This window comes from Manacus vitellinus, unplaced genomic scaffold (genome assembly GCF_001715985.3).
Source record: "Manacus vitellinus isolate BGI_N305 unplaced genomic scaffold, ASM171598v3 scaffold_15_pilon, whole genome shotgun sequence".
In the NCBI taxonomy this organism is placed as follows: Eukaryota; Metazoa; Chordata; class Aves; order Passeriformes; family Pipridae; genus Manacus; species Manacus vitellinus.
Genome location: NW_021939122.1, coordinates 12240759 through 12267841, shown reverse-complemented (window position 1 = coordinate 12267841; position 27083 = coordinate 12240759). Strand labels below are relative to the sequence as shown.

The following is a 27083-nucleotide window of genomic DNA, read 5'->3' as shown; positions in this document are numbered from 1 at the left end:
CAATTCCTAGGAGCACAAAGGCACCTGAGATAGATCTTTGGAAGTGTTAATTCATCCAAAAGGCAAGAATCTTCTCTGCTATCTTGACAGTGAGAGAAATCAATTTATAAGACATTGTTGTACTTAAAATCAGTGCACCATAACTGCACTATCTCCCCCAGAAAGTAGAACAGGTATGGCTGATATGTCTTTTGAATATAAACCAGTCTGTATTTAAAAATGTGTCATCAACAGAGTAGGATTATTTGTAACATCTGGACAAAGCTGCAAACCTTTACCAAATCATTTCATTTCATTGTTTGTTCTTTCCAGGCTGGTTTGGTCATAGACCAACACTCTCCAGAAATTCACTGTCCATGGACAGTCACAGCAGAATTCCACACGGCATGGAGAATCAAGTCTCTCTGCTTTTACTTGCACCATATTTAGGTGTCAGTAAGGGAACTCTTGGTCTCCACATACTCAAGTGCTGCTCTTTTAACAGCCAGGACACTTTCTGCTGTACCAAATTTCTTTTCATAATCCAGGTAGCGTTTGAAGAAGAATTTCATCTTCTTTGGTGCCAAGCTCAGGTGTATGACTCTCTCAAAGATGTCCCTGCAAGAAACCAAAGTGATTCAGATCACTGTGTCAGTGGCAGCACTCAATACAAGCCCTGTACCCTGTCTTAACAACAAGTTAGGGGAAATACACAATCTGCTGTGAAGTGCTTGTGCTTGAAGAAAGAGATTCCTGACAATTGGCCAAAATCTCTAAGTAGAAGCTTTCTATTTGCTTTCAGAACTCTAAGGTTGCTGGTCAACTTAAGCAAAGATCTGTTCACTGTATTGGACCCTGCATTCATTACGTAGATGTGGAAAATTACTTCCTTTCATCAACTCTCAGAAAACAGAAAAAAAAAGCTACAAGATATAAAAGGGCTTGATCTCACCCTTCAGATATAAGGCAATCCCTCCAGAGGGACTGATCGACCTCAGTGCAAGGCCTCTAGTTTCTGTCATGCAGGCCAATCAGACTCCCTCTGTCTTATGGAACTCTTTGGAGTCTCCTTAGTCCCAGCAAAGACTTTGTCTAGGTGATAAAAATTCTTTTTTGCTCTGCTCTGGGAAGCCCTGTACAACCTCACACTGCAGGGCACCTCTGTTCTTTTTGAGTGCCCCTCCAGACACTGTGTTCTGCCCCTTCCCAGCCTGGTGCACCACAACTCACCGTACTTCCTTCTGGCTGCCATGTTTGATCATGATGTCCATGTAGATGGACCAAATGTCTGTCCGCTTGGGATAGTTACTGAGGGTGCTCTCAAAGAGGGCCTTGGCATGCTCTGTGTCCTCAAAACGGAACTCCAGCTGTGCAAACCTTGAAATGACATCCACATCTGGAACAAGTAATGATATCTTAGGGTATCACAGCAGCTCTCTCCATATGAACAAACACAAGTGATAATGACGCAAACAGAGGCAAGCATAGAGACAGAACCACCTCCACCCAGAGACAAAAGGCTCTGTTGTAAAGTGGTCTTGGACTAAGGTGGGATCAAAATGGGAGAGAGAAGGGTCACAGTTCACTTCCCATTTCAGCTCTCTGCAGGAGAGGTTTGTTCTTACATTCAAAATGTATCATGCAGCATCTACGGGCAGCCCCACAAACCTAGGACTAGACCAAGTGAATGGCCATAAAGCTCAAAGATGCCCTTGCTCTGAGTGCTTTGCTTTTGTGTATCACAGCAAATTCTATTACAGGTGGATTTAGCATTGACATCCAGCTTGATATTTCCCCTCCTGAGAGACAAGGGCAGCATGTTCAGCATCAACTGGTTGCACTTTTCACTTATTACAAATGGTGTCACAGGCAAAGATATCAGAGAGCGGCCCATCTCCTGGAGACCTGTCACCATTAAGGTCCACATTAAGGATGGGACACAGTGCTTACGTTCTTTTGTGGGCAAAGCCTTGAGAGCACGCTCCAAAAGTCTGTGTGTAGCCTCAGTCTGGCCTTGCTTCAAGAGGAACGAGGCGTATTTCAGCCACACGGATTTCTCCTGACGAAAACGCTTCAGCATTGTTTGGTACAATTCTTCTGCTTGCTGGAAGGGCAGAGTTGGTTTAGATCACACAGATTCATAACTAAGACTTGTAGCTTTAAAACTCTTATTCTTAGGTCAGGTATCTCCAAACACTTATGACAGAAAAGCATCAATGCATCCTTGTCTGCTGTCAGTCATAACTATTAATTCCAGTTAGGAACAGGACAGGTCTAACATTTGCCAGCTGGAAGCTTACATAGCCAGCATTCAAAGTTTACTGGTGTGACTGAATGGGATAAGTGCCTGGGACCTGTCTGCACTACCTTACCTTGTACTTCTCAGAATTGGCATAGATGTCACACAGATGCTGGAAGACTTTCAGAGGTTCATTGTATTGGACAGCTCTCTCAAAGACCTTCATCAGTGTCTCCTCAGTACCATACATGTTCTCCAAGTTCAGCAGAGCTACCCAGACATTCAGCTTCTCCTGTTCTTCCCTTAGAGCAGATATGAACAATATTTAGCCTTTTGCCAGTCTTCAACAGGTTTTGCAAACCACCCTGCATACACTCACTGACTTCCAGCCTGCCTCCAGGACAAAGAAAGAGGACATACTGCTCCCTGAAACACCACTTTTGGAACAGAGCACAGCAGTTGTTTCACACTACAATTTTTGATCACTGTTGTTTGTAATTAAAAACCACAAGGATGATTCAAGAAAGCACAATATACTTAATCATGCAGTAGAGATGATTTAAGGTGCAGCCCTATGGCAAAAGCGACAAGAGTTTCACAGTTTGTTTCATGTTTTGATTTAAGGACAACATCACTGAAAGCATTATGCTCTTCCAAACCGTTCTGACTGCTCAGAAGAATGTCTGTGCACCCAGTACCACCTTTGGGAGCTACTGTGCTTGTGAGCTGCAGCAGGTCAGCTGTAGGCCAACTGTGGTGACTCAGGCCAGACCTTCAAAGGACCAGCTGACAATTGCTACCATTTAATCCTTCTGAACTCACTGAAACAGACTCTGCCACTCCACACATACTGATACTACCAGTGTTCTTTCATAACTACCCCATCACGAGCCCCATTATTACCTGAAAGAGATTGTTTTAAGTGCTCTCTCTGCTACAGCTCTGGCCTTCTCAATCTCTGTAGCCTGGAGGTGGAAAGCCATGTACTGCAGCCAGAGGATGGAACTGTTGGGACTGCTCAGCACCAGGCGGTCAAAGTCATCTGCTGACTGGGGTTGTCGAGTGGGGTCCATCAGAGCTGCCTCTACTTTGCAAAGCTCCTTCTCCTTCTTCTGCTTCTCTAGCTCCTTCTCCTTCTTTGTTTTTTTCTTTAACTGAAAGAGCAAAACAGGAGAATGAGGAAGTGCAGGCACTTCATGTGGGAATAGGCAGGCCTCACTATGTCCAAGGATAGGAAGTTTCCTCAGGAAGAGATGAAGCCAATTGCTTAAGATAAGAGGAAAACGGTACACACACCCCACCCCTCCATACACTGTTCACACCTCAAGAAAGAGCAGCAGTAAATTAAATGCCTTTTCTTTTAAAGAAATACATTGAGGGACCAAATACTTTGCTAGTTTGGCACCCCCAGCTGCAGGATTCACACTTCCCTTTCATTCTTCCATCTTTACCATCCAGGCCAATACTCACCACTATCCTTCACTCCATAAAAATCCAGGATACATGGGAAGAAATTATGCAAGATTGGGGCATGGTGCTGGATCACTGGGGTGACTCAGATCTAAATTGGGAAGTGACAGTGCCATAGTTCTCTGCCTTGTTACCCTGGGCAACAAAGTATTGGCCACATATGGCCTTCACAGAGGTGAATTTTGAAGGATGGGGGAAATCCTGAAGATCAAATATGAAAGGAGTCCATGAGCTGGTTTCTGCTTTTGCTGAATTGCTCACACTGGAAAACTCTTCTAGAGGTTAGAGCATAAAAGATTTTTTTGGTGTTTTTCTAAATAAGAGGACTGTAATTTGAGAAGTCTTTCACCTCCAGGTTTTCCTGTAAATTTACAACACTCCAGAAAGTAAAAAACAGAGTTGACATCAAATACAAAAAAATTTCACTTTCATGAAAACATTGTTAGACTTTAAATACTCATTTCATTAAAATGTCAACGTGAGAAGCCCTATTTTTCATGCAGCCATGCTAAAGTAGTGCCTTTTCTCCTCTGCTTCAGAGATATCTGCTACTAACTCCAGTGTTCGGAGTAGTTAAACAAGTTCTGTGTCAGCTGTCAGAGATGTTTCCTTGGGTTAGAAGGCTTTGCTATGGGGCAGACAGACATGCAAACACCAAAACATCACATTGCAGCCACTGTTTGGTGTCTCCTATGCAGACAACACTAGAATACAGTACCTTGGACTGCGGATCCTCCTCCTCCTCGCTCTCTGAGCTTTCTTCCTTCTGATTCACCAGAGGTATATCCAGTGCATTCATGTCCTCATCCCAGGTGAAGCCCATGGAAACCTGCAGCCTGGGAGCTTCACCAGGTTTCCTTATCTGTTTGTAGGAAGACAGAAGATGCCATGAATTTTGTTTTTACACTAAGATCAGACAACTGCTCCTTGCTTGTGGCATCTCTCTGGCCAGTACTATTGACTTCTTACACTTGCAAGCAGCCTACTAGCAAAACCATTAACTCTGTGGTCACCTTTGCTGTAATTTAAACTCAAGCCATCTCAAGCCATTTTCATATTGTATCACTCCTATCTGCAGCAATGATACTTATTGTCATCCAACACAGAAGTGACATCTCAATAGGGATAGAGAGTCATTTCAGGCTCCTACAAACTTCTCACCTCAGATTTCTTTTTAGCTGCCTCTTCCTCCTGGTCATCCTCATCCTCCTCACGGTAATATACCTCAATTCCACTGTCATTTTCATCTGCTGGGCAGATTTTCCTTTTTTTTGGCTTCGCCTCCTGCAAGAAGGGGAAATGAATGGATGGTGGAGAGCAAAAACTGTGATGATCTTAAAGGCAATTCTTATCACTAAGTAAAGAGCCTGACAGCAGAGAGAGGGCAATGCCCCGGCAGAACATCTTCCACTATCCTCTCACATAACAGAGACAGCAGATTATTAAAGCCACACTCACCTACATCAGGGTGTCAAGACCAAAAGGACATGCCACACAGGCAACACAAGTGGGCTGCTATCTCAGCTCCCCCCAAAAAAGAACAGTATCTGACCTTTGCTAATCTCCAATGCAATTTAATTTTTTTTACAAGTCTGTATAATTCCTCAGCCTCATCTCAGTGGATCTTCCTAGTCCCTTCATATTTGAGCCAAAGAAATCTTTTAGCATGAGTTGTGCAATCACATTCATACCCGCTCACTTTCAGAGTTTCCTCTTCTCCTTTTTGTCTTCAACTTAGGCTCTTCACTTTTTTTCTTACTATGTGCCTCTCCTTTCTCCTCCTCTGCACCATATTGTGGTAGGCCTAGGGATTCAGGCAAGACACTTGGCATCCCAGTGTCCTCAGGCAGGAGAGAAAGCTCAATATGTTTTTCTTTTCCATTTACACTGTGGTTCATTGGCAGGAGTAGCAGGACAAAAGAAGAAAAAAAATCAGAGCACTTACAATGACTGCAAGTATCTGAAATTCTTTCAAACGTTCTTGTCTTTTATCCTCCCTTTTTAGATCCTCTCCTCCTCCATTGTCTCCTTTCTCTTAATTCATGGTCCCTTTTAAAGAACACTGGACCTACCCAAGCACTTTAGCAGTGAGCAGCTTTCCTTCAGGCAGGTATTTTTCATATAAGGAGTGTTTCTGTACAAAGTAAGGGGAAACATTCTGGAACAGGATTCGGCCCAGAAGAGAAGTGGACAAGCTGAGAAGAGGAAGAAAACCAAAAATAAATATTCCATGGGGGAAGGGGGAGAAATAAGGTGCAGTGATTGTATTTGTGGCATCACTAGTTCTGTATAGTGTCACACAACCTTTCCCTACTTTAATTTCATAGGCTCAAGAAAGTATCAATGACATCTTGACTTCCAGGAGGAAATTCATTTTGCGACATCACATTATGCCAGAGACCACCCCCAAACAAGATTCCACAACTGTACATTCTAAGTAAGTTCTCCAAAACACATCACCTGCCAGAATAATATTCTTACGTGTGGTGGGTCTGGCTGAGCCAGAATTTATTTCCCCACAGTAGCCCTCACAGTGCTGTGCTCTGCATTGGTAGCTAGAGGGGTGTTGATAACACACCCACATTTTGGCTACTGCTGAGCACAGCACTGTAACATTCCTTCTTCAATCAAGGGAGAGATCCTGGGAGGAGACGCAAGTAGGCCAGCTGACCCACACTGACCAAGGGGATATTCCAGACCATATGACGTCAACCCAGATATAAAAGCTGAGGCAAGGAGCAGGACCAGAGGTACTCATTGTCTCTGATGGCTGCCTGCTGACAACCCTTACACGTGCTGGAGCCCTGCTCCTCAGAGAAGTGGCCAACCACCACTGCTCATGGGAAGCAGAGATTAACTGCTGGCTCCTGCTTTGTGCACACTGCTTTTGCTGTCTTTTTTGCATAAACATAAACTGCCTTATCACAACCCACAATTTGTGTTGTTTTCTTTTCCCACCTTACTCTCTCCCCTGTCTGGCTGAGAAGGGGAGGGATAGAGTGGCTGGGTGGGCACCTGGCGTTCAGCCAAGGTGAACCCACCACATTAGGCTACTCACCCAAAGAATACACCTGATGGAGTGATTGATTTGACATAGCCTCTCACTAGCTGGCCTTTTTTAACATCCTTAATACATGTTATTTCAACATCTTCCACTTTGCTGTAGATCTTTGGATTCAGCCTGAAAGAAAAGAGAGGTTAGAAGCTACAGCACTTTCCTGAATAATCCACACTGCTCTAGATGTCAAAAAAAAGATCAGTATTAACAACAGCTAGTACTCTCTGGAAAACATTCTGGATCAGAGACACCCTTCAGTTTATTCAAATGTACTAATGGACTACCAGCATCTCTGCCAAGATATACGTAGCAGTAGGGAATATACAAGCTGCTGCAAACAAAGCCAAACAGATCAGCCTGGCTTCCTCTAAGAAAATGAGGAGAGTAAAATGCTGTCTGAAATTCTGCACATCATTTGCTTGTTTTTTGCCCCACTTATTTCTAAGATACTTCATTCCACATGGTTTACATATTTTTGTTCAACAAGGAAGACAAAGCAAGAGGCTCAGTTTTAAGAGATATTTAGTGCTAAGTCTGCTATGTAATCAAAATGGTTAAAAGCCAGCTGAACACTGAAGCATAACATGTTTGTATTGCAAATTCAATGGCAGAACTTTCCCTTTCTTCCTAAATAAACAAACAAACAAGATAAGTCAGGCCTAGGAACTACAATAAACAGAAATTAAATCTGAACCCACTTGAGCAGCTCTACATTAAGTGTCAGACACTTCCATGTTTGCTGATACAGGAAAGTTGTTCTGAAGTAGGAACAAGTATCATCCCTTAAAAAAAAATGTAGTCCTTGTCCTTTTAACACTTTACACTGATGTGCCCAAACCAGTGGTTACTGTATTTCACTATCCTTTTCTTCCCTAGTAGGAGACCAACAGACTAGAGGGATGACACATACCGGGATTGCCGGAGAGATAACTGGATTTTGCCGTTTTCGTTGGAGAGGATGTAACACCTGCATGGGAGAGTAAGGGGAGAAAACAAAGCTTTTTAACCCATTAAAAAAAGCCACAGGTAGGAAATAGATATTTTCACTAGCAGAATGCAGCTCTAGAGGAAACAAAGCATTCTGTTCCTTTGAGCACTTGCTGTCTAATGTAAACCCGCATGACACAACAGTTCATAAAACCAGCCAAAGGACTTTTTGAAACACATGTACTTACTTTACTCAGGTTCTATTGCTAATACAAAAGAGTTAAAGATTGTTACATCTGAATCACTTGGCCTGTTGCACTCTCCAGCATTCCCAAAAAGTCTGTGAAGCAGGGAAATGCAATTACTTGTGCATTACAAATGTAAAGACAACTGAACTGCCAAACAAGCAATTCAAAGCAGAGCTGGGATATCTGGCTTCCCTCAGTCCCATCAGCACCTTAGATAAGAGAGTAGCTACTCTCAAAAAGACAGCCCGAGAAGGGAGTTGAAAAGGGGCTTCTTCGCAAATGGAAAGTACAAGACTTTCACCCAAATGTACATAAGGCAAGTCAGCATTTCTTCTTAGCCACAGACTGGACCTTACAGTCTGGCATCATCTTATGGCAGTGGAAAGCCTCTCACCAAAGGCGGATATTTCTAAGCTTTAAAGCCTGAGGGAACAAGGAAGAGATTTACTGACCTGACAATCTTGCCAACTTTGAAGTTACCCAGAGGATTCTCTGTGTAAGTATCATTCAGGTGAAAGATGCTGACTTTGCCAGTCTTCCCACCTGGCAGTGCAATGGTCAAACCAACATGTGGAGTCACCTTTGTTACCATGCCTACAGTGACAGTGCCCTGCTCCAGTGACTGAATTCCTGGGAAAAGTGAAGGAGGGAGAGGGCTTCATAACACTTGAAAATATGAAGCAGCGGGAGTGATAGTGTCAGTGAAGCTAATTTTAGTTGTCTTAGTTACATATCAAACCCACCAGCTTTTGGCAAGGTGCAGTCTATGAAATCTCTCAGTTCACAGAAACATTTGCCTTGATAGTCAAAACTAGGCCAACTCTAGTTGAACAATTCCAAGATCCAGAATAACTGTCAAATGTTGACAAATGTACCATCTCATGTCTGAGAGCAGAAGGGAATATGTTTATCTTCACCTGATAACCCACTTCTGAGTAAAGGATTGTATGTGGTGGGCTCTTGCTATTAATGCTCCACAATACCTGTGAGTGACAAGCAGAGGTTTGTTTCTGTGACATCTGTTCCAGTCACTGTAGCTGATATTGCCTGGCCAATTTTAAAGCTCTTTTCTGGATGTTTTAAGACCTGAAAGAAAAGACATATTTCCACTTATTTCCAGAAAATGAACTTTGTACAACTCTTGACAGTGTTTCTTCTATGAACTTTTACACTTTCTATACACATCTTTGATGTGCACATTTGACTGATAGCTCAGCATTGCTCCAATGGCTCTGCTACCCTGAGCCAAACAAGCTACAGGCACAGTACTCACTTGTCAGTGAGAGGCAGTGATGCCTAAAGGGCAGAGCACTGGGTTACGAGTTCACACAGATGTCACAAGTGTTTGCAGTCATTACTTGTGGCCATGAGCACAATTAAAAAAAGAAATATGTGTAGCTCACCTGTAACAGCCTCTTACCTTGGTGTTCATAGACAGCAGCAGATGAGGAACTCTTCCTCGAATGTCAGGGGCAACTTCTACCTCCAGCCAATTTTTGAGGATGTTATACTAAGAAGACACGAAATAACCAGAAAAGACAGTATGATACTTTGGGGGAAAAAAAACCCTTTCCTGGCAGAAATTTTTAAGGCTAGAAGAGTTAGTCCAGCCTTGGCTTTTTCACCCAGCAAAAATGGTGATTTGGAGTCTACTCTTACAAGCATAACACTGCTGTGGTTTACAGGCAAGTGCACACGGCATCAGCAGTGAGTGCAGTTTGTGGCAGACTCAAAGGCCATTTTGCTCAAGTGCAAGGTGGGAAGCAACTGCTGGCAACAAACAGGCGTGTTGAAGAGGATGAGTCAGCTTGATTCCATCAAGTACACAAGAGTTTGACTTCTTTCTCCTACTTTCCCTGTAAGACACTGCACTTGGTATGGGCGACTCTCATAGTTAGTAATAGCATCACTGTTTAGCTAAAGCCCCTGAGGACACCCGGACTTGCTGCCTCCCCCAGCACATTTCCTAAGAAGACTCTGATCTCACCTTTTTTACAAAACAGGTGACTGTTTGTCCCACACTGTAGAGTCCAAGTTTCTTGCAGGCATTGTCTCCTTTAAGGTTCAGCATTGCTGTGACTTCCCCTTCTTTTTCACTGTTCGCAAAAGAAGAGAGAGGACATCAGTGACGCAGCTTTGGTCCTAATGATGAAAATGGAAGTTAGAAGCCTGGGAAATTATGGTGAACCAGTACCAAGACAATGTCTTTGTGACATTCATCCCCATCCCCTCCCAGCTGCATCTTTCTGCAAGGAATTAATTCTTCTCTGGCCATAAGGGGGAATCTTTCTGAGATGACTAGACATGACAAAGTCCACATTGTCAGAACCTGAAGCCAAAAGGACATTCAAAGGAAATCATGCGCTACAAGAGCACACATGCTAGGAGAACACAACTCCCAGACCCAACTTAGTGTGAAAGAGAGAGTAAGAGGCCTTGCCTCACTTGCATACATGTGGAAGTCCCTGCTCATAGCCGGCTCCTTCACAAATGGGAGGTACAAGGGAGGGAACCTTCAAAGATACAAAGTCTGTGAAGCATCTGCAGGCACAAAGAGGTCAACACTTACCTCGGTCGAATGCTGAGCTCTGGAATGGATTGAGTGAAGTGTGGATGGGTGATGGGCAGGTACCTAAAGAAGAGGAAAAGGATCAGAGTTTCTCATGCTCTCCCCAGGCCCCAGTCACTCACATTTAATCCCTCTGCACTGACAAGAAAACCCAGGTGCAAGTCCTCTAAAACTACCAGAGCCTTCCAGTTCCAGTTCTTCCTAGTATTATTTCAGTGGCAATTTAAGTAACCAAAATACTCCAGCAAATTTAGCTCGAATTTAGACATCTTTTTTCCTTGCAATCTATACTCAAGATAAATACAGCAACACAAGTAGAAAGATAATTCACTGAAACCTGGATCTGGGATGAAATATAATAGCAGATTTCCTCAAGCCTCAACTATTCCAGCAAAGGCAGCTGTACCAGCATCTGCTGACTGAGGGAACTGCCTAAATGATTTGAATTGAGTAACTGTTTCACCCCTTGCATTCCCCCAGAAGTGATATCATGTACATGTTTTCCCACCTGTGAGTATTCACATCTCTAACTCCAATGACTCGAGCAGTCACCTTCTGTCCAGCTTTCAGAGTAAATGTTGGAAAAGAGCCTATGGGCACTTCATCCAGAATCCGGGATGCATGGATTGAACCTGTCAGCTTGTCATCAATAGCAACTGTCACATGGGTTGGTTTGACAGATTTAATGGTCCCAGTAACAATATCCCCTGGGGAAAGCGAGTGTTTCACGGCAGGAAGCATCTCTTCTAACACTGTCTCAGATTCATTCCGGACCCTCACAAAAACATTCTTCTTTGCTGGGCCTTGCACTGCTAACAAGACCCCGTGGTCATTCTCTTTCACCGCTCTTAAGGTTGCAGAGATTGTCTGTCCCACCTTCAGTTTTTCTGAGTCAAAGCGGAAGGTGTCGTTGAAGTGAGATGGGATGGGCACAGCTGCCAGCTGGCCTGTTTCCAACAGAGACACCAGGGCAAACTGTTCTGCAATGTGCTGCACAACAGCAGAGTGCTGGGAGTTCTCTCTGAGCTGCTAGACAGAAATGGAGATAGTCACTTCTCCCGCTGAGATTTTGATTCCCTCCACCCTCTCTCCCAGAGTTCTAAAAGAGGAAACAGCCCCCCCTTGACATTTATTATTCACGTAGAGTTTGCCAGGCAAACAGAAACACACAGATCCAAAAACTGAACACATACTCGCTTGGGTCTTTGCTTTAACAGTTCTTCCCGAAGAGAAACATACACCTCAGATGTGGGGGCATCCACATGAAGAACCAACGCCTTCATTTTCTTACCAGGGACAATATTTTTATCTATAAATGAGAATAAAGAGCTTATATCCTGGTGACAGAGAATTCTGAGCAACTGAGATAGCAGCACATGACAAACAGGAAGGGTTTAATTTCCTGGAGACCAAAAACTGCTTAATTACCTGAGTTACAAAGTCAACTTAGTACCAAATAAGTCTATTTAAGAAAAGAAAAGATTCTTCCAACATTAATGGCAATGAGAAAAAAAAAACGGAGCATTTTATTTGGAAAAAAGTCTGATGCTTTCATGGAAAAGTTAAATTGATTTATGAAGATACAATTCTTAAATAATGCAGACAAGGCCGACTAAAAACAAACTTAAGATAATATAAGTTTTGAAAAAGATCTTCCTAACATTTGCATGAAACTATCTCTAATCTATCTGTTGCTAAGGAAAAAAAGGAAAAGAAAAAAAATAAGAAAACAGAAAACTCTTCTGAACACAGAATTGCTATTACTCCTGCTGAAGTTAGCAGTTTATCTTACTTTCACTAGTATATTCATTACCTCAGCATGTACTTGTTTGGTTCTGCATAATATGACACTTTTCTGATTTAATTACAAAAATACTGAAATTGCAGTCCTGCTTTAAAGTCACATAGATTTTCAAGAGAAATTGGCAGCAATTTCAGATAGAGCATACAAGAAATATCATTCTAAAGCAAGAAGGAAAAAAAACATGAAAGCTGGAGCTTGTATTAATACTTTGTCTATATACAGTATGGTTCAACTAAGGATCTCAGGGCACAAACTAGACCTTACAAGATGCCTAAAATATGAGGTGGGATTAACAGAGGCACAGGTAGGTTTATATTAAGTTTTCTGAATCACACAAATGGGTTGGCAAGACATTAAGAAACTAAACTACTCTTCAAGGCCATCCATACTCTGATCAGACTCCTCCCATGTTAGTTCCCCATCAGCAGAATTCATTTCAGGACAGAAGTTTTTAAGTACAAGTCTGAAAACCAACACAAGGTAAGGAAAGACCCTCACCTCCCACATGGTAGCGAGTGGCGGTTACAGTCAATCCTGTGACACAGCTGCCACTGAACAGTGCTGAGCCATCCTCCCTCACATCCTGCACGACCAGCTGCAGCTCCTTCCCAGGCACCAACTCACAAAGGCCTTGGGCCATGCTGGGCTCCCCTAAATTAAGGGAAGAAAAAAGTGGGAAGTCAGTTTTACCTACACTGTTTCTTTGCAAAACAAAGACAATCCTCCACATTTACTCAGTGGTGCATGAACAAGCATCTATATCCACCTTTATAAGGGAAAACAAAGTTTAGGCTCCTGAATCTGTAGAAATACAAAGTCAATTCTGAGAGTTAATCAAAGTAGAAACACTTTTTTGACAATAAGGATCTGATAACTTTGGAGAGAATATTTCCAGTCTTATAGAAACACTGGCACACAGCATTGCATATAGAAAAAGGTAAAAGCAAAGTAGATTAATACTAAAACCACAAAACAGACCTGCCACTTCACAATTATAGGTAACAAAACATTAAAAAATACTGGATATAAGAAGAATCTAAAAAGGCAAAGTCAGAATTTGCTAAAATCAACTGCAATACATCCAGTGTACGTAACACTAGAAAAACAGCATGTGAGAAAACCTTTGCTGAAGGACCTGTAATACAAGTAGCAAATCTATCTGAACAAACTCATGCTCATGTGAGTGCTGGGTTTGGGTTATCACAAGCACTTGAGTGCCTTGGACTTTCTAGTTAAGCAGATCCTGGCGAAGGCTCAGGGCAGTTGAAAACTTCCTCTGTGCAAATCAGGCATCCCACGCCCAAATATCAACAATAAAAGACAACTTGAGGATCACAGCATGCACAAATGCACATTTCTATAACATAAGCAGGAACAGTTCCTGACTGCAGTAAAATGTCCTTCACTGTCACTGTTAAAAAAGCACCATTAGAATAAGGTAGAAATCGTAAGTTCTCATCAGGTATGAGTTACCAGCATACAAATAATACATCATTAGTTGTCAATGATTCCTCCTCATTTTTATGGACAAAGCTAGTCCTATTTGCCTAAACACAGTAAGAGCACCTGCTGCTTGCTGTGTGTAATATGCAAGGAAGGAAATCCTTCTTAAAACAAAGCCTTCTCCTTTATTATTTTAGCCCTCCAAAAGCATCCTTCACTTTATATAGATGTACTACTCCTCAGAAAGCACCAGGGGAAAAAAATCACTACCATCAGACAGATAACTTGCCCAGCCTTTCTAATGTCATAGCTAGTTACACTGATGCACTGACTTGGGTTCTTCCATCATTTTTCAGTACAGAAAACTGATATGATGTCCACGCTCGTTCTTATACATCTATCACCCTCCTATCCAGACACCAGTACTGTTTTTTCTAAACTAAGTAATTACCAGGGGTAGGGCTCAAGTGCCTGTTTCTAAAACATGAGTTTGCATGCAATGAGAGCCTCCCATAATGCTTATAATCACTCCCTTTTCAGGCATTGGGGGAAATTCACGTTTGGGCACTGAGCAGCCTGTTTTGCTTCACTGGTGCTTTGCAGCAATGCACTCAGGCACATAGAAATAAACTCCTAGACTTCCATGAGTCACTCTCCCACTTAAAAAACCAAAACCACAACAAAACCATACGCTTCCACCTCTACTGGCACATTAGATAAGTTTCACAGCTTGCTCAATATCCATAAGCTCTTTAGAGTTCAACATCTGGCAGATAACCAAAAAAATCAGGCCTGCAGGTTAAGGCTCTTAAAATACAAGAGCAGAGAGTACAAAAAATTAACCATTGCCAGTTTCAAAATACACAAGCCTGGAGAAAGGTTCCAGTTCACAGAACATCCAATCTTATCCTGGCCTTCCTTATAACCAGCTCCATGCCCTTCATGGAAACCATGCTTTTGTACCATTCTATCTCCCTTCCTCTTTTGGTATATGGACCTCACAGCATATCTATCTATCCCCTTACTTTAATTATCTAAGCTTCAACCCAAAATCAATGCAAGAGACCTAGCAAACTTCAGAGAAAAGAGCAGCTTCTTTGGTTTGTTTCAGCTGTACTTCCAAAAAGCCACTTGTTAATGGCAGACACTGCATACACATCCTTTTTCTAATAAACTACTCTTGGAAGTGAAGTCTTTGATTGAACTGACCTTTCTTTTACTTAAAAGAAAATGGTTTTCCCTTCTTGTTCCTTTAGAGCCCCTTTTTTTGACATGATCCCTTTTAGCAGAACATGTGCAATCTTTTACCTCTTTTCAACAAGTCCCTGATTTCTTTCAGCTCCTTGAAATATTGATTCAGGAGGGCAAAGCTCTCTGCAGCAGAATCACCCGAGCTGCACTCTGACACCTTCAGATTGAGGAGCACACGCCGCTTCTCCTCATCAATGCTCATCACCTTCGCAATCACAGTCTGTCCCACCACAAAGTGGTCCTTGGTGTCTGTCACAAACTTGTCACTCATGCTCTGTGCAAAGGAAACAAGGGACAAAGGTTACTGAGCACAGCTGCTACCTATCAACCACCTACAGTGCTATTCAGAAGGGTTTGAGCTAAAACTTCGAAAATGCATAAGAGAAATTAACACAGACTAACAAAGCCCCATCAATTAAAATTAATTACTTAAACCATGTGAAGTCCTTGTTGAAGCTTAAGCTCACTTGAATAAAGCCCTTTGTTTCACTTTGGAAGTGAATTAAAATGCAAACCTACAACCTTTTACCCTACAGGAAGAAGCTGTGCAAATGCAGGGTCTGCAACCCAATTGTTCCCTCCCTTGCTAAAAGCGTGTTTCAAGCAGCCTCATCACACACATGCTGCTTACTGCAGTGAAGGCATCGCTTACCACTTTGGGTGCCAGTCCTGTCACACCAAAAGGGAACTCCACAAACACCCCAAAGGGCATCACATTCCTCACATAACCAGTCAACAGCATGCCAGGCTGGATTTCAGAGAAGCTTCTCACAACTTGCTCCTCCTGTACAGCAGAAATCACTGCAGACTTTCTGCTCAAGATCTGAACAACCAATTAAGAAAAATCAGAAAAGATGAATGAAAGGAGCATGATGCCAAGCAAATCTCTTGGTGTTGCTAACCTTTGGGCTAGAGCACTTGTTGCAACCTACAGAATACAGGAGCTGTAAGTGTGGCAATTCCAATTTCTGTCTTGATCTCTCCACACAAAAATTTAGCAACTGATGTCTTTAAAGTTGCTCAGCACTGAAGACACATGCTCCACATACCAGAAATATCAACTTCCTAACTTTTCAATTCTGATTTTGGGTATAAGAACAGCAACCTTTGCTAAGGTTGTGATAAGATTAACAGCCCAGAAGCTGGCTGGGAAAATCAGCCAATTCACAACCAAGTCCTGGTTCTGAAGGGATTCTAGTAGATGAGCCTCACTTTTAGCACAAGTTATAATGACTCTTTGACATATCACTAGCTTGACAGGCACTTCTACTTCAACACACTAACTACTGTATCTTCTGTTTGTTGCAGATATTCTGGATTCCTGGCAGATATCTCCTTCCCCCCACTTTGAGTGGTTCAGGTGGCAAAGGATACAAAGTGCTCTCCCTTGTCACTTAGACACATAACCCTGGGCAGGACATCTCCCTCTTGAAGACAGTGCCACAGGAGCTTGGAGGTAGCAACAAAGTCAGAGAGGTGCTGCGTGGGGATCCAGGCAACCACATTGCCTTCATCTTCTAAGATAGAAACTTCTAACCCATTATCTTTCTTCTTCAAGACTTTCACATCAACTATCTGAAAAGAGAATAATATAGCAATATAAAATACCAAGTGTTTTTGAAGTTATCTCTTTTGATGCACAGAGTTCCAAATGCTGTGCTGCAGGGGCTCTGATGTCGCCTCCCAGGTATATATGAGAAATTCTCACATCAGCAGGGCTGAGCCTAAAAAGCATGCCAGCATTGATAGTAAAATAAAAACTAATTCTCAGCTCCCAGAAAAATAAAGAGTTAGAAACATTCTCTTGGTTGTGACTTTTTATTTGAAGGGTGAAAGGAATAATGTAATCTAGAACTGTCCTGTTCCTGTATTACCAGTATCTGCAGGGAGTTGGAAACTGTTCATTGCAAAAACAAGAAAGTGTTTCAAAACATTTCTCTGATGTTGTCTTTTTCCAGGGAGCAAAAGCAGCTGCTTTTGGAGTGAGAACATCAGCAGCACCCAGGAAAAAAACAGGACTCCACCTAGGAGTAGGAGCACTAAATGGTACATCTGGAAGGACTATCCTGGGACTCCTTTATCCTGACCTCTGAAACCAGAGATGTTCTTTTTGATCCAGGAGGCCAACCACACAATAAGAAATGTACATTTAATGCTATTTCCTGATCACCATCAGCTTTCCTTGAAGTAAAGTTGTTCACAGTGATACCAAAGCATATGGAAAATGAGTAGGAAAAGGTAAAAAAGGAATCAGTCATTGAATTCAATACCTCTCCTATTTGATATTTCACTTCCTGTTTTTCCTTTGAAGTACATTCCCTTTTGTCCTCAGGGCCAGACTTGCTTGATAACCTGAAGGACAACAAGAGTCTTTCCTGCTGGGGCTCACATTTTAAGACCATTACTTTAAGAACCTGCAGCAAAAAAAAAAAAAAAGATTAAAGAGAAGTTTAATTGAGGTTACTCTCCTCCTCAGTGTGCTACCACCTACAGAATGAGACAGGAAAATACATACACATACACACACTTCTCTCTCACACCTGAGGATAGCAGGTCACTGACTACAACTTAACAGGTTCAACCAGAAACTGAAGTCCTTCTAACCACACAGATAGAAAATGGAAGTACATAATCAAATGACTTGCTAAAAGTATGTAGCAGCTCTGTTGCAGAGTTGAGAATAAAATTAAGACCTCTGGATCTGCAGTCAGAAAACCTGACTAGAAAATTGCCTTCCTCCTTAGCCAGCCAAGAAACAGCAGGACTAAAGACAAACAAAAGCACCAGAAAAAAATAATGAAGATGGCTGAGATCGCTATAAGCTTGTCCACAACAAAGACCAGAACTTGGTGAACATGGTTCCCAAAGTGCCTGGGATTTGAAACCAACAGGAAAACCACAATAATGCAGAGGCAGAAAACACCATCCTTATGATTCTGTAGTTAAGAGTTCTAACTTCCTTAGAAGCAACTGCAGCCTAGAAACCCAAAACTTCTACTGAGATCTAAGTAACTCAACCACATGTAGTCCCTGCATCACATACCATGCTGCCTCCCACACATCAGAACAGAGAGGGCCCAGAAAAAAAGGCAAGCCTATGACATACTCGAAGACGAGCTGCCCTTTTTACAGCCTAATCTGCTTAAATGGAGCACGATTAAGCAGTTAAGTGAAAGGACATAAACATCTCTTGGTGTAGCTGGTTCCTCAGGGAAAAACCCACATTGGAGTGAACTGCAGATTTCCATTTTGCATTCAAACACACAGCACAGCATAGGTACATTAATTACCTGGCCTTCATAGAAGACTTTATCTGGACAAGATATGGGTTCTGAGCTCAGCTCATTCTTGGGTACCAGACCTTTGACATCATTATAGAACTTCACAATGCAGCCAAATTCCCTTGCACACACCACAAAGCCATGTGTGATCAGACCTGGTTTTGCATCTTCATAATTTGTGAGGACTGGAAGCTTTGACTGGATGAGACTTTTCTTTAGAGTAAGGATCAGCTTCTTTCCTGCAGGATTGCACTCTAGCACCTGCAAGAATGGAGTACAGAAAGGTTCAAAAAGCATGTTGGCCCTTTCCTGATCAATCCAGCTGCTAAATACTCAGAACAGAAGAGTGCAAAGCAGCTGAAGATCCTGTCTGGCAGCTCTCACCCGACACTTGACTTCATCTCCTATGTTGTACTTCTTCTCAGGTTGCTTCAGGATCACATCAGCGAGATGGAGGGATGGCACAAGTCCTCTAATCCCATCAGCTACTTTCACCTGCATCCCAATGGGTTTCAGAGAAAGCACTTTGCCCTAGAGCCCAAAACAGAGGAAACAATCAGCAAATTCAGCATGAAAAACAGACTCTGCACAGGTAGGTAGCAACAGCCAAGACACTACAGTACCTATTGTCACCAAATCTAATCATGTTCAAAAAACCGATAATCTTAGACCAACTTACACTTCACCCAACCAATCTGACCCATTAACTTTTATATACTCTGGTTGTTGTACAGCCTCTTCTCCTTAAACATAAGCTACTTCTGCAAAAGCCCTAATGACTCTGAAAACTAGAACTGTTTCCATAGACATATCCAACACAGTCATGACTCAGACACAAGAATGATCATAACTGAGTAACTTTCTGCCCATCAGCTGATTGTGATGGTTCATAAACCAACTTTTACTTGGAGTGCAAGGTGAGGTTTGGTTTCTTTCACCCAAGCCTTTCTAAAAAGACCACAAATAGAAGACTGACCATGGCTAAAATTTGATTGCCTTGGCCATATCATGAACAAAACCCTGAACAAAGTATTGCATTCCATTAATTAAGTCCTGCAAGGAAAGGTTTTTCTCACTTTCATCTCACTAGTCTGCACTGTAGGTTGCACATACATATTAGAAGAAATACTCATTAGCTACATTGTTGTCCTCAGCCTAATGGCCACACAGTACTGCAGAAACTACAGTTTCCTTCAGAAACTCACCTCAACCACATCCCCTGTGTGGATATCTTGGTATTGCAGAAACCGTGCTTCAATAATCTGACTAGGAAAGAGACACAAAGAGAAGACCAATCAGTCAACTTGAAACAAAGCAAGGATAAGACAAGACAGCCCCCTCTTTGACTTGTCCCAAATATCCATTATTCAGCACAATACCCAGTGCTCTACAACTCCAAAGTTCTGTGTTTTACTCCAACTGACCTATCTCCCAAAATAGCTCTCTGGACATAAAGTTCAGGGAGGTTTACCCAGCTCCATTCCAGGTGACAGTCCCACAGGTCTTCCCATGAAAGGAGAACCCATCATCTGCTTTGCTTAAAGCCACACAGATGGAAATACTGAGAATGAGGAGCCAAATGAGCTGAAAGGTCAAGATTCAATTTCCTGTTCAGCCATAGTCTTCTGACTTGATCTTGGCAGAAGTAATTTAGCCTCCCTGTGCCTCAGCTCACCAACTATATAGATGGTGCCTCAATTCCAAAGAGTATGGCGAAGACATGCAAGATGCCTATACAACCTAATGTGACACAGAGATACAAGTCTAAACCCCCAAATGGCAAGTTCCACTCCAGCAAAGTAATGTAATATTTTCCACTCTCAGCCACACCCTTCAACCAATTTTCTGTAACAGTCCTTGATACCTACTGCTTCAGAGAGACAAGACACATCTCATCCATCAGGCTGTAGTCAATGATCCGACATTTGTGTTTGCATCCTTCCTTAAATGCCCCAGGTTTAAACGATTTTCTGTTCTTTGAAAGATGCTTCAACTAGAAACAAAGAAATTACAAGTTAGTGTTTGGAAAGTGGAAGCACTGATATAGATTTTAGGTTGAAGTGGCAGCATTTGACAAATTTGTTCCTCTAACATTCTCTTTGTGCAGCAGATTTTACCAGCTCTTCCACAACAGCCCTCATACATTTAAATTCAAACAACGGGGGATGTATGATTTGACAAATATCTTCCATGATATCTTAATTTGTTTGTAATGCTTCCCAAAGAGCACACAGGTAGAAAATAAAACGTCCTACTAGCCTGCTTTCCCAGAAGGTTTAGACAGATATGGAGGCCTCGCCCCACCAGCCTGGTACTTACCCGTGCAAATGCAAGAGTGCCATCATCGAGCTCAAAGAGGGCACCGAACTGCTTATAGAAAGCTTTCACTGTGGACTCCTCCACCACGGCCCCCACGCGGTCACTGGAGAGCTGGTTGGGGGATCCCCCGGGGTGGAGGAAGGCCGGACGCAGCGTGAGCCGCACCGCCTTGGAGCCGGGGTGCACAGACAGGATGCAAGCCTTCACCTGGGAGAAGATGGTGTGTTCATTACACACAGGTTTGTGAGCAAAACAGGAGAGAGGCACATCACTCATGCTTTTGGACATTCTGCTTGGTACCTGAACTCTTTGTGCACATACAAGCATTTTCCAGTATTAAACTAAGTCATCACTTCAGCTCTAACAACTTTACTGAGCAGGGATTTTTTGCTCTTGTCTGTTGTTTACAGACTAGTCTGATATTAATGCAGGGAGGGGAACATGACCACACAAGTTGTGTTTCTATCCCTTGCAAGTCTTTCAGGCTTTCTAAATAAGTCTTCCAGTAACCAAGGAATGGCTTTGCTCTTCACAGCTCTAAAGCAGCCATGATAGTAACTCAAGTAAAAGGTGGGAAAGAGAGCTATCAGTAGTAAGATTTCAGAGATAATTCCACAGAAATGTTGGAGAAGGTAAGAGATGGTGTAAGCAACATACCAACTCCAGCCATCCTCCACCCTCCTTACCACTTGATCTGGAGAATAGTTCATGGATTTCTCCGGGTCCATGTGCATGAAATCCACAATGCCAGTGAAGTAAGACAGAAATGTCAGTTTCATTCCAAACGGGGTCATCTAGGAAGGGGAAGGAAAAGGGGTCAAAAAAAATTTGCACTCAAGTTTTCATGCAGCACAAACAGAGAGCAGTTCACACAGTTCAAGAAAAAGCACTGTCAGTGTTAATCAACAAGCACATCATAAGAGACAGGAAAACTGCTAAAAAATCTGCTTTGTACACTGTGTTACAAAAACAATCCTTTAATTTTTTGATAATGCTGTGTGTACCCTGAAGACTACTGCTACCCTGTTGAATACTTTACCTAGGAAAAGGCCACAGAAGCACAAAAAGGATCCTGTTCTGCTTCAAACTTCATCACCAACTTCAGGCTGAAGCCTTTATACTTACGGCCTCACAACCAGAACAGAGATCAGGCCTCAGGTGAATGTGGTGGAGGGAGTGTCCAGCAGATAATAATGTCTGCTAATGTTAAGAGCCCAAACAGAAATGTTCCACACCATAAGCTTTTGTCTCTGTTTCACCTGTCTCCTGCCTTCCAAAAGGCTCAAAAGAAACACATTCAACAAAAGAAACCCAAACCAGAACTTACCTTCTGCACTCGAGCTTTCACCACTAGCCCTGGTAGTAAGTTAGAGAGTGCCCAGTTCTGTTTCTCTGTGGCAAGGGATGCAGCAACCTCTGACCGATCAATGGACAAACGGACCACTCTGCCCTCGTTCTTCACTTCCACAATGACACAGGTCAGGTTCTGGCCTATTTTCAAGTCAGGCCCTACAAAGACAAGTCACAGCATAAAACCTCCACCAGGAACACTCAGGGATTCCTTTCCACTCTTTCCAATGCTTTTTCAGAGTTCCCTCTATTTTAAGAGGTTGTAACTCCTCTCAATCTAAGTGAAGTTTACTTCCAGCAGGGATGGATGGGCTTGGAACAGTAATGTCATCTGTCAGAACCCAGACTGAAACACAAAGGCTTGTTGCAGACCAGTCACAAAACTGCTGTTTTCAGCAACCTGCAAAGACTCCACTTTGACCCAATCCCACCAAGGTGCACGAACACTGTAGATGTAACACACTTCAATCCCTGTCATTATCCACCTCCATTTTAACCCCAACAGATTCTCCTGCACTTCTTACCTCTCTTGAGTGCTTTGATGTAATTTTTGGCTTTCTCATGAGGCAGGAAAGCATGAGTCCCACTGACTCCAATATCTATGAGGTAGCCATGGTCTTCCACACTAGATACAGAGCCAGAGAGCAGCTGTTGGGAGGGAAGCACTACAACTCAGTAACATGACAAAACAGCTGAGTCTTCAAAGAATGCACATCTGGTAAGAGATTCCCCATCCAAGTACTCACTTGTTTTATATGGACAGAGAACTAAGTTTTCCAGAGCCACAGAAAGAACACTACATTCTTTCTTACTACACAGCTCATCTGGCAGTGAGATCTCAACTCTACCCTTATCCAGCTATGCATGTATGGAGATCACAAACCAGTAGGAAAAAACCTGTGATGCTCAAAAATAGCAGGTGCTCTAATTGCAGGCACATGCCTACATCATACAGGTACAAACACAAAACCTAAACAACCAAGCAGCTCTGCAAGGTACATTGTACATTACTCTCTGCAAAAATAACAAAGAAGCCTACTCATGAAGAAATAATTAAATAACTTGTCCATACTGAAACAGAATCAGGTGAATGGATTTCATGAGTGACAACCTGAAGACAAGAACCAATACCACCCTCTCCCCTCCAGGTCTCTTCCACGGTGGGAGCAGCTCCACATGCTGCTCTGACCCCATGCATTTGAAAACTAAAATGTTCTCCACAAACTGTGCAAGAGCCTGGAGGGGCTGTGACAGACCCAGAAAACATACCATGCCTGTTGCTAGGGCTAAGGCATTCAGGCCCTTATTGACCTTCTTGGGGTCAATGGATAATTTGATGCTGCGACGTCCATCATCACTTTTCTCAACGCTGGTCACGATGCACCTGACCAGTGTCCCTGGGGAATACACGTCCGAGAGCGAATTCAAGCCCTGCCCAGCAAGATGATCAAGAGAGAAACATACAAATTTTACAATATCAAATAATATAAGGCCAGAATTTGTTACTGAAGTAGCTTTTGAAAACAAAATCCATTAGGAAAGTCCTGTTTCTCTGTCAACGCTACAATAAAAAGCAGGAAATGCCACAAACGGCAGGATCTCAACAGAGAGGCAGGGATGACACTGTGTTATGTCAGCAAGACTGACAGGCTTTGCTTAAAAACGAACACTGGAGTTCAGGAGACTGCAGCTGAGGAAACATCTCCAATGCTTACAGTGACCCTACTCTCATCTCCCTCTTTAGCAGAGAAAAACACCACCATCAACACGGTAGTGCAGATCCCACATCCAAAACACCTTGGGAAAACTTATGGACCGCTGACACCAGAGACAGGGTAACAGATTACTCCATCCTTTTTCTTTCTAGCAATCAGTCATTATCAGGATCATTGCAAAGTTAGCTTGGAAAAGCAGGTTCCAAAACAAGGTCAGCCTATGTTAGCACCACGCAGCAGCACATGGCACGTGCCAACACACAACTAAACTGCAAGGACCGTGTTCTTCCCCGGGCCCCTGAGAAATGCTTCCACCCTCACATCATTTTCCAATCAACTCCCTAACTTCTTCCCATTGTTGCCTTCAGCCAGGGATCAGTATTTAGCTTCAGCAGCAGAGAGGTAACAAAAAAAATCTCTTTATGTTCAACAGGCTTTTTACAAAGCTCAAGGATTATTTAGCCAATGCTAAGGGCTGCAGGTGATCAAAATCAAGTCAGCTGTGAGACTGGTGACCAGACATTAGACTCCTGAGCAAGACCTCAGGGTTGGTTCTGAGGTATTAACTCTCCTTAGCTCCGGGCACAGATCACAGCCCCAGCCCAAGGTCTTACCTCTGGGAGTTCTCCTTGGGCCACCTGCTGGCTCAGCAGTTTGCTGTAGGCATCGCTGATCTGCGTGATCGGCACAAATCCCGAAAGACCATTGGGCAAACTGATGACCAGCTCGTAGTCAGTGATCTCCTTTATACACCCAAGGAGAAGCATGTCCTCACACAGCGCCTGGGAAAGCAGAAAGAACGGCACACTATGGACATCTTGGCAAGCCAGTGATAACAGGGTGATAAACACGGTTTTGTACGGAATCACTGATACACTTTACAGATTTAGGGAGGAAGAAAATGCCATTTTTATGCAGCCCAGAAAAGAGATGCACGCAAATTCAAAAACTTATGCACCAACCTGAATTGTGAGTGGTCCAATATTCACAACATCGTCTTTAGCGGTGGCTGTTTTGTCTGCCTTGAACTTTTTCTGCTTTCCTTGATCCTTTTGGCTCCTTTTTCTTTTCTGGGATTTTTCTTCATGGTGAACCTAGCAGTTTATAAGCAGAGAGGGAGAAAATAAAAGCGGATAAAGATATAAACTTTGCACTAAGGCAGAACTCTGCTGCCATGAATAAAATCAGAAGAAAATACTAGGACTACAGGAAAAAAGAGAACCGCCTTGCTAACTGCTATATGTCTGTCTACATGCAAGTCTTACAAAGTATCTTCTTTGGACTGAGGCTGATTATTTATAAAACTGTGAATCTTGGGAATGGAAACAAATGATCTGCACTACACTCTACTAACAGAAAGAGAAAGACCAAATTTAGCCTATATCCAGTAACATCAGCCTCGCTACACAGTACTTTGGGATAAGATGCTTGTGGAAAGTTTAAAAGCTAAAGCCTGATCAACAATTTTCACTGAAATTTCTCTGTCATCACATTCAACATCCATCAGACATTAGGGATCTTAAAGAGATCAGGAGAAAGGTGAATGTCAGCAGCAATCTATTCCTGGGAGTGCCTTCTAGAGTTTACTGTAGAAATAACAGGTAGGAAGGATTGCAGGTCAAATTCTGACAGCAGAAGAGCTCTGAGAAGTTAATCAAGAACATGCAAACAACGTACATCAAACAAATTGTCCTGCTCTAACTTTGGCTTGGACGTTTTTCTCTCTGCGGGTTTTTTCTGGATACCCCCTCGAGGAAAGTTTTCTTCCAAAGACGCCATCCTTGCACTGCTATGGGACAAATGGCAAAACAGAGATGAAATGTACAGTTGGTACATTGTTCCTCACAAACACCCAAGAGACATAAGAGTGCACTATACCCAAACAAAGAAAGTTTTTGGATGGCTGCTCCACAAGTAGTCAGTGACAAAACAGCAACTCTTATCCAAATGTATTTAACATTTGACTAAACTGAAGTATTACAGTAGTCCATCTAAATATGCACATCCCTAACACTTTTTACTATTGTCCAATTCTACTAAACTGAAGTATTAAAGTATTAATTTCTAAGGCATTTAGATGCACTGAATATGTATTCATAGGACTGCTTTAACCATAAATTTCCTAAAACAATATTTATTAGAGTCAGTGGACAAGTTGAAATTAAGAGGTTCAGTCATCAAGGAGAAGGCTGTGAGCAAAGCACTACTTAAACTTGGTCTGCATTTTTACTTTTTGGATACTACTCATAAAGGTTAATATAATTTGATACCTCTTTGTGCAAGCTGCAAGTATATGTGCAGAGGTACACAATGGATGTTTAACCTTACTGTTTCAATCCGTAAACAACATCTTATTTATCAGGTCACAATGAACACGTTATTATTAATAATAAATAACAGTAAGCAGTAATAGCTGCAGCTATTCTTATTTACTACTTAGACTGTTGTTATTATTATTATGCTCATGCTATTATTTATACCATTATTATTAACCAACAGTAGTTCTACAGAAATCAGCGCTGAAACACTATGCTGTCTGTAAGACATATAAAACTCCTGTAAACGTGAAAACACATGACAAAACTACAGTTCATCAAGGCACGCTTCACCTAAGGGCTCGCCAAGCAACACAGACAGCTCCTCACGGCCGGCAGCAGAGCCCCACTGGAGTGAGCAGAGCTGACACTCTTACCTGTCCCGGGTCGCTCCCGTGGGGAAGCCCGGGCGAGAGGAGCAGGATCGGCGCCGGGATCGGGAGGCGCACGCGGAGGGGCCGGCGGGAATAAGACGCAAAGGGCGAAGGGCAAAGGTCGGACGGGATGGCGTACTGCCCCTCAGTGAAAAAGGGGCGGGGACGACCCGCTCCCTCGCACGAGCTGCAGCCAATCGACGCGGGGTGGGGCGCTGCGCCGCGCCGCTCCCACGGCCTGCCCATCTTGTGGGAGGGCGCAGGCGAAGGGCCAGGCCCCGAAGGCGGGCACGGCGGCGGGCAGCGCTCAGAGGACCGTGGGGCGCGGGCGCCCCGGGGCTGGGGTCGGTCCGGTACGGCGGGCGGGATGGCGGCTTCTTCGGCAGCAACCGGGCCGAAGGTGTCTCTGGGGCACCCGCGACCCTCGGCGGCTCTGTCCCTCCCCCATATCGCGGCGCCGCCTCGTCGCTTCCCGGCCCGAGGCGAATGTGAGGTCGGGGGTGTCAGGGCAGCCGGCGTTGTCAGGGGTCAGGGCAGCGGGGCAAGGGCACCCGGCTCCTCCGGGAAATAGGGCCCGTGTGGTGCTTTCTCGCCCTCGAAAGGGCGCAGCGGCGCCTTTCCAGGCTTTTACATCGGTCAGGCAGGAGAAAAGATGACCTTGGCTCTCCAAAGTCTTTCCAGGTCGTGTGCGGCAAACGTTTAGGGGGCTGTTTTATTAAGGTTTTTAGCTATGGCATAGTC

At 43.2% G+C, this 27083-nt stretch overlaps 1 protein-coding gene across 2 annotated transcripts; it reads right to left on the bottom strand.

Moving 5' to 3' along the window:
* Nucleotides 1-187: 187 nt before the first annotated feature.
* Nucleotides 188-26417, bottom strand: PDCD11 (programmed cell death 11). Of its 2 annotated transcripts, none has more exons than XM_018069281.3 (36): nt 26346-26417; nt 25331-25442; nt 24616-24747; nt 24268-24435; nt 23208-23369; nt 22463-22586; nt 21916-22097; nt 21275-21382; nt 20589-20795; nt 20138-20262; nt 19475-19535; nt 18654-18800; nt 18279-18530; nt 17259-17402; nt 16363-16563; nt 15641-15811; nt 15046-15262; nt 12793-12945; nt 11684-11799; nt 10999-11519; nt 10491-10553; nt 9909-10017; nt 9342-9431; nt 8905-9007; nt 8374-8551; nt 7657-7713; nt 6747-6869; nt 5761-5883; nt 5380-5575; nt 4850-4972; nt 4407-4550; nt 3122-3372; nt 2352-2520; nt 1930-2083; nt 1210-1375; nt 188-597 (listed from the first exon to the last, which is right to left on the bottom strand). In XM_018069281.3, the coding sequence occupies exons 2-36, from the start codon at nt 25430-25432 to the stop codon at nt 426-428; spliced, it is 5514 nt and encodes a 1837-aa protein (XP_017924770.1). In that variant the 5' UTR covers nt 25433-25442; nt 26346-26417; the 3' UTR covers nt 188-425. The 2 variants fall into 2 exon arrangements, with proteins under 2 accessions (XP_017924770.1, XP_008932318.2); XM_008934070.4 differs by having other exon boundaries at nt 10999-11516.
* Between the last annotated feature and the right edge of the window lie 666 nt (nt 26418-27083).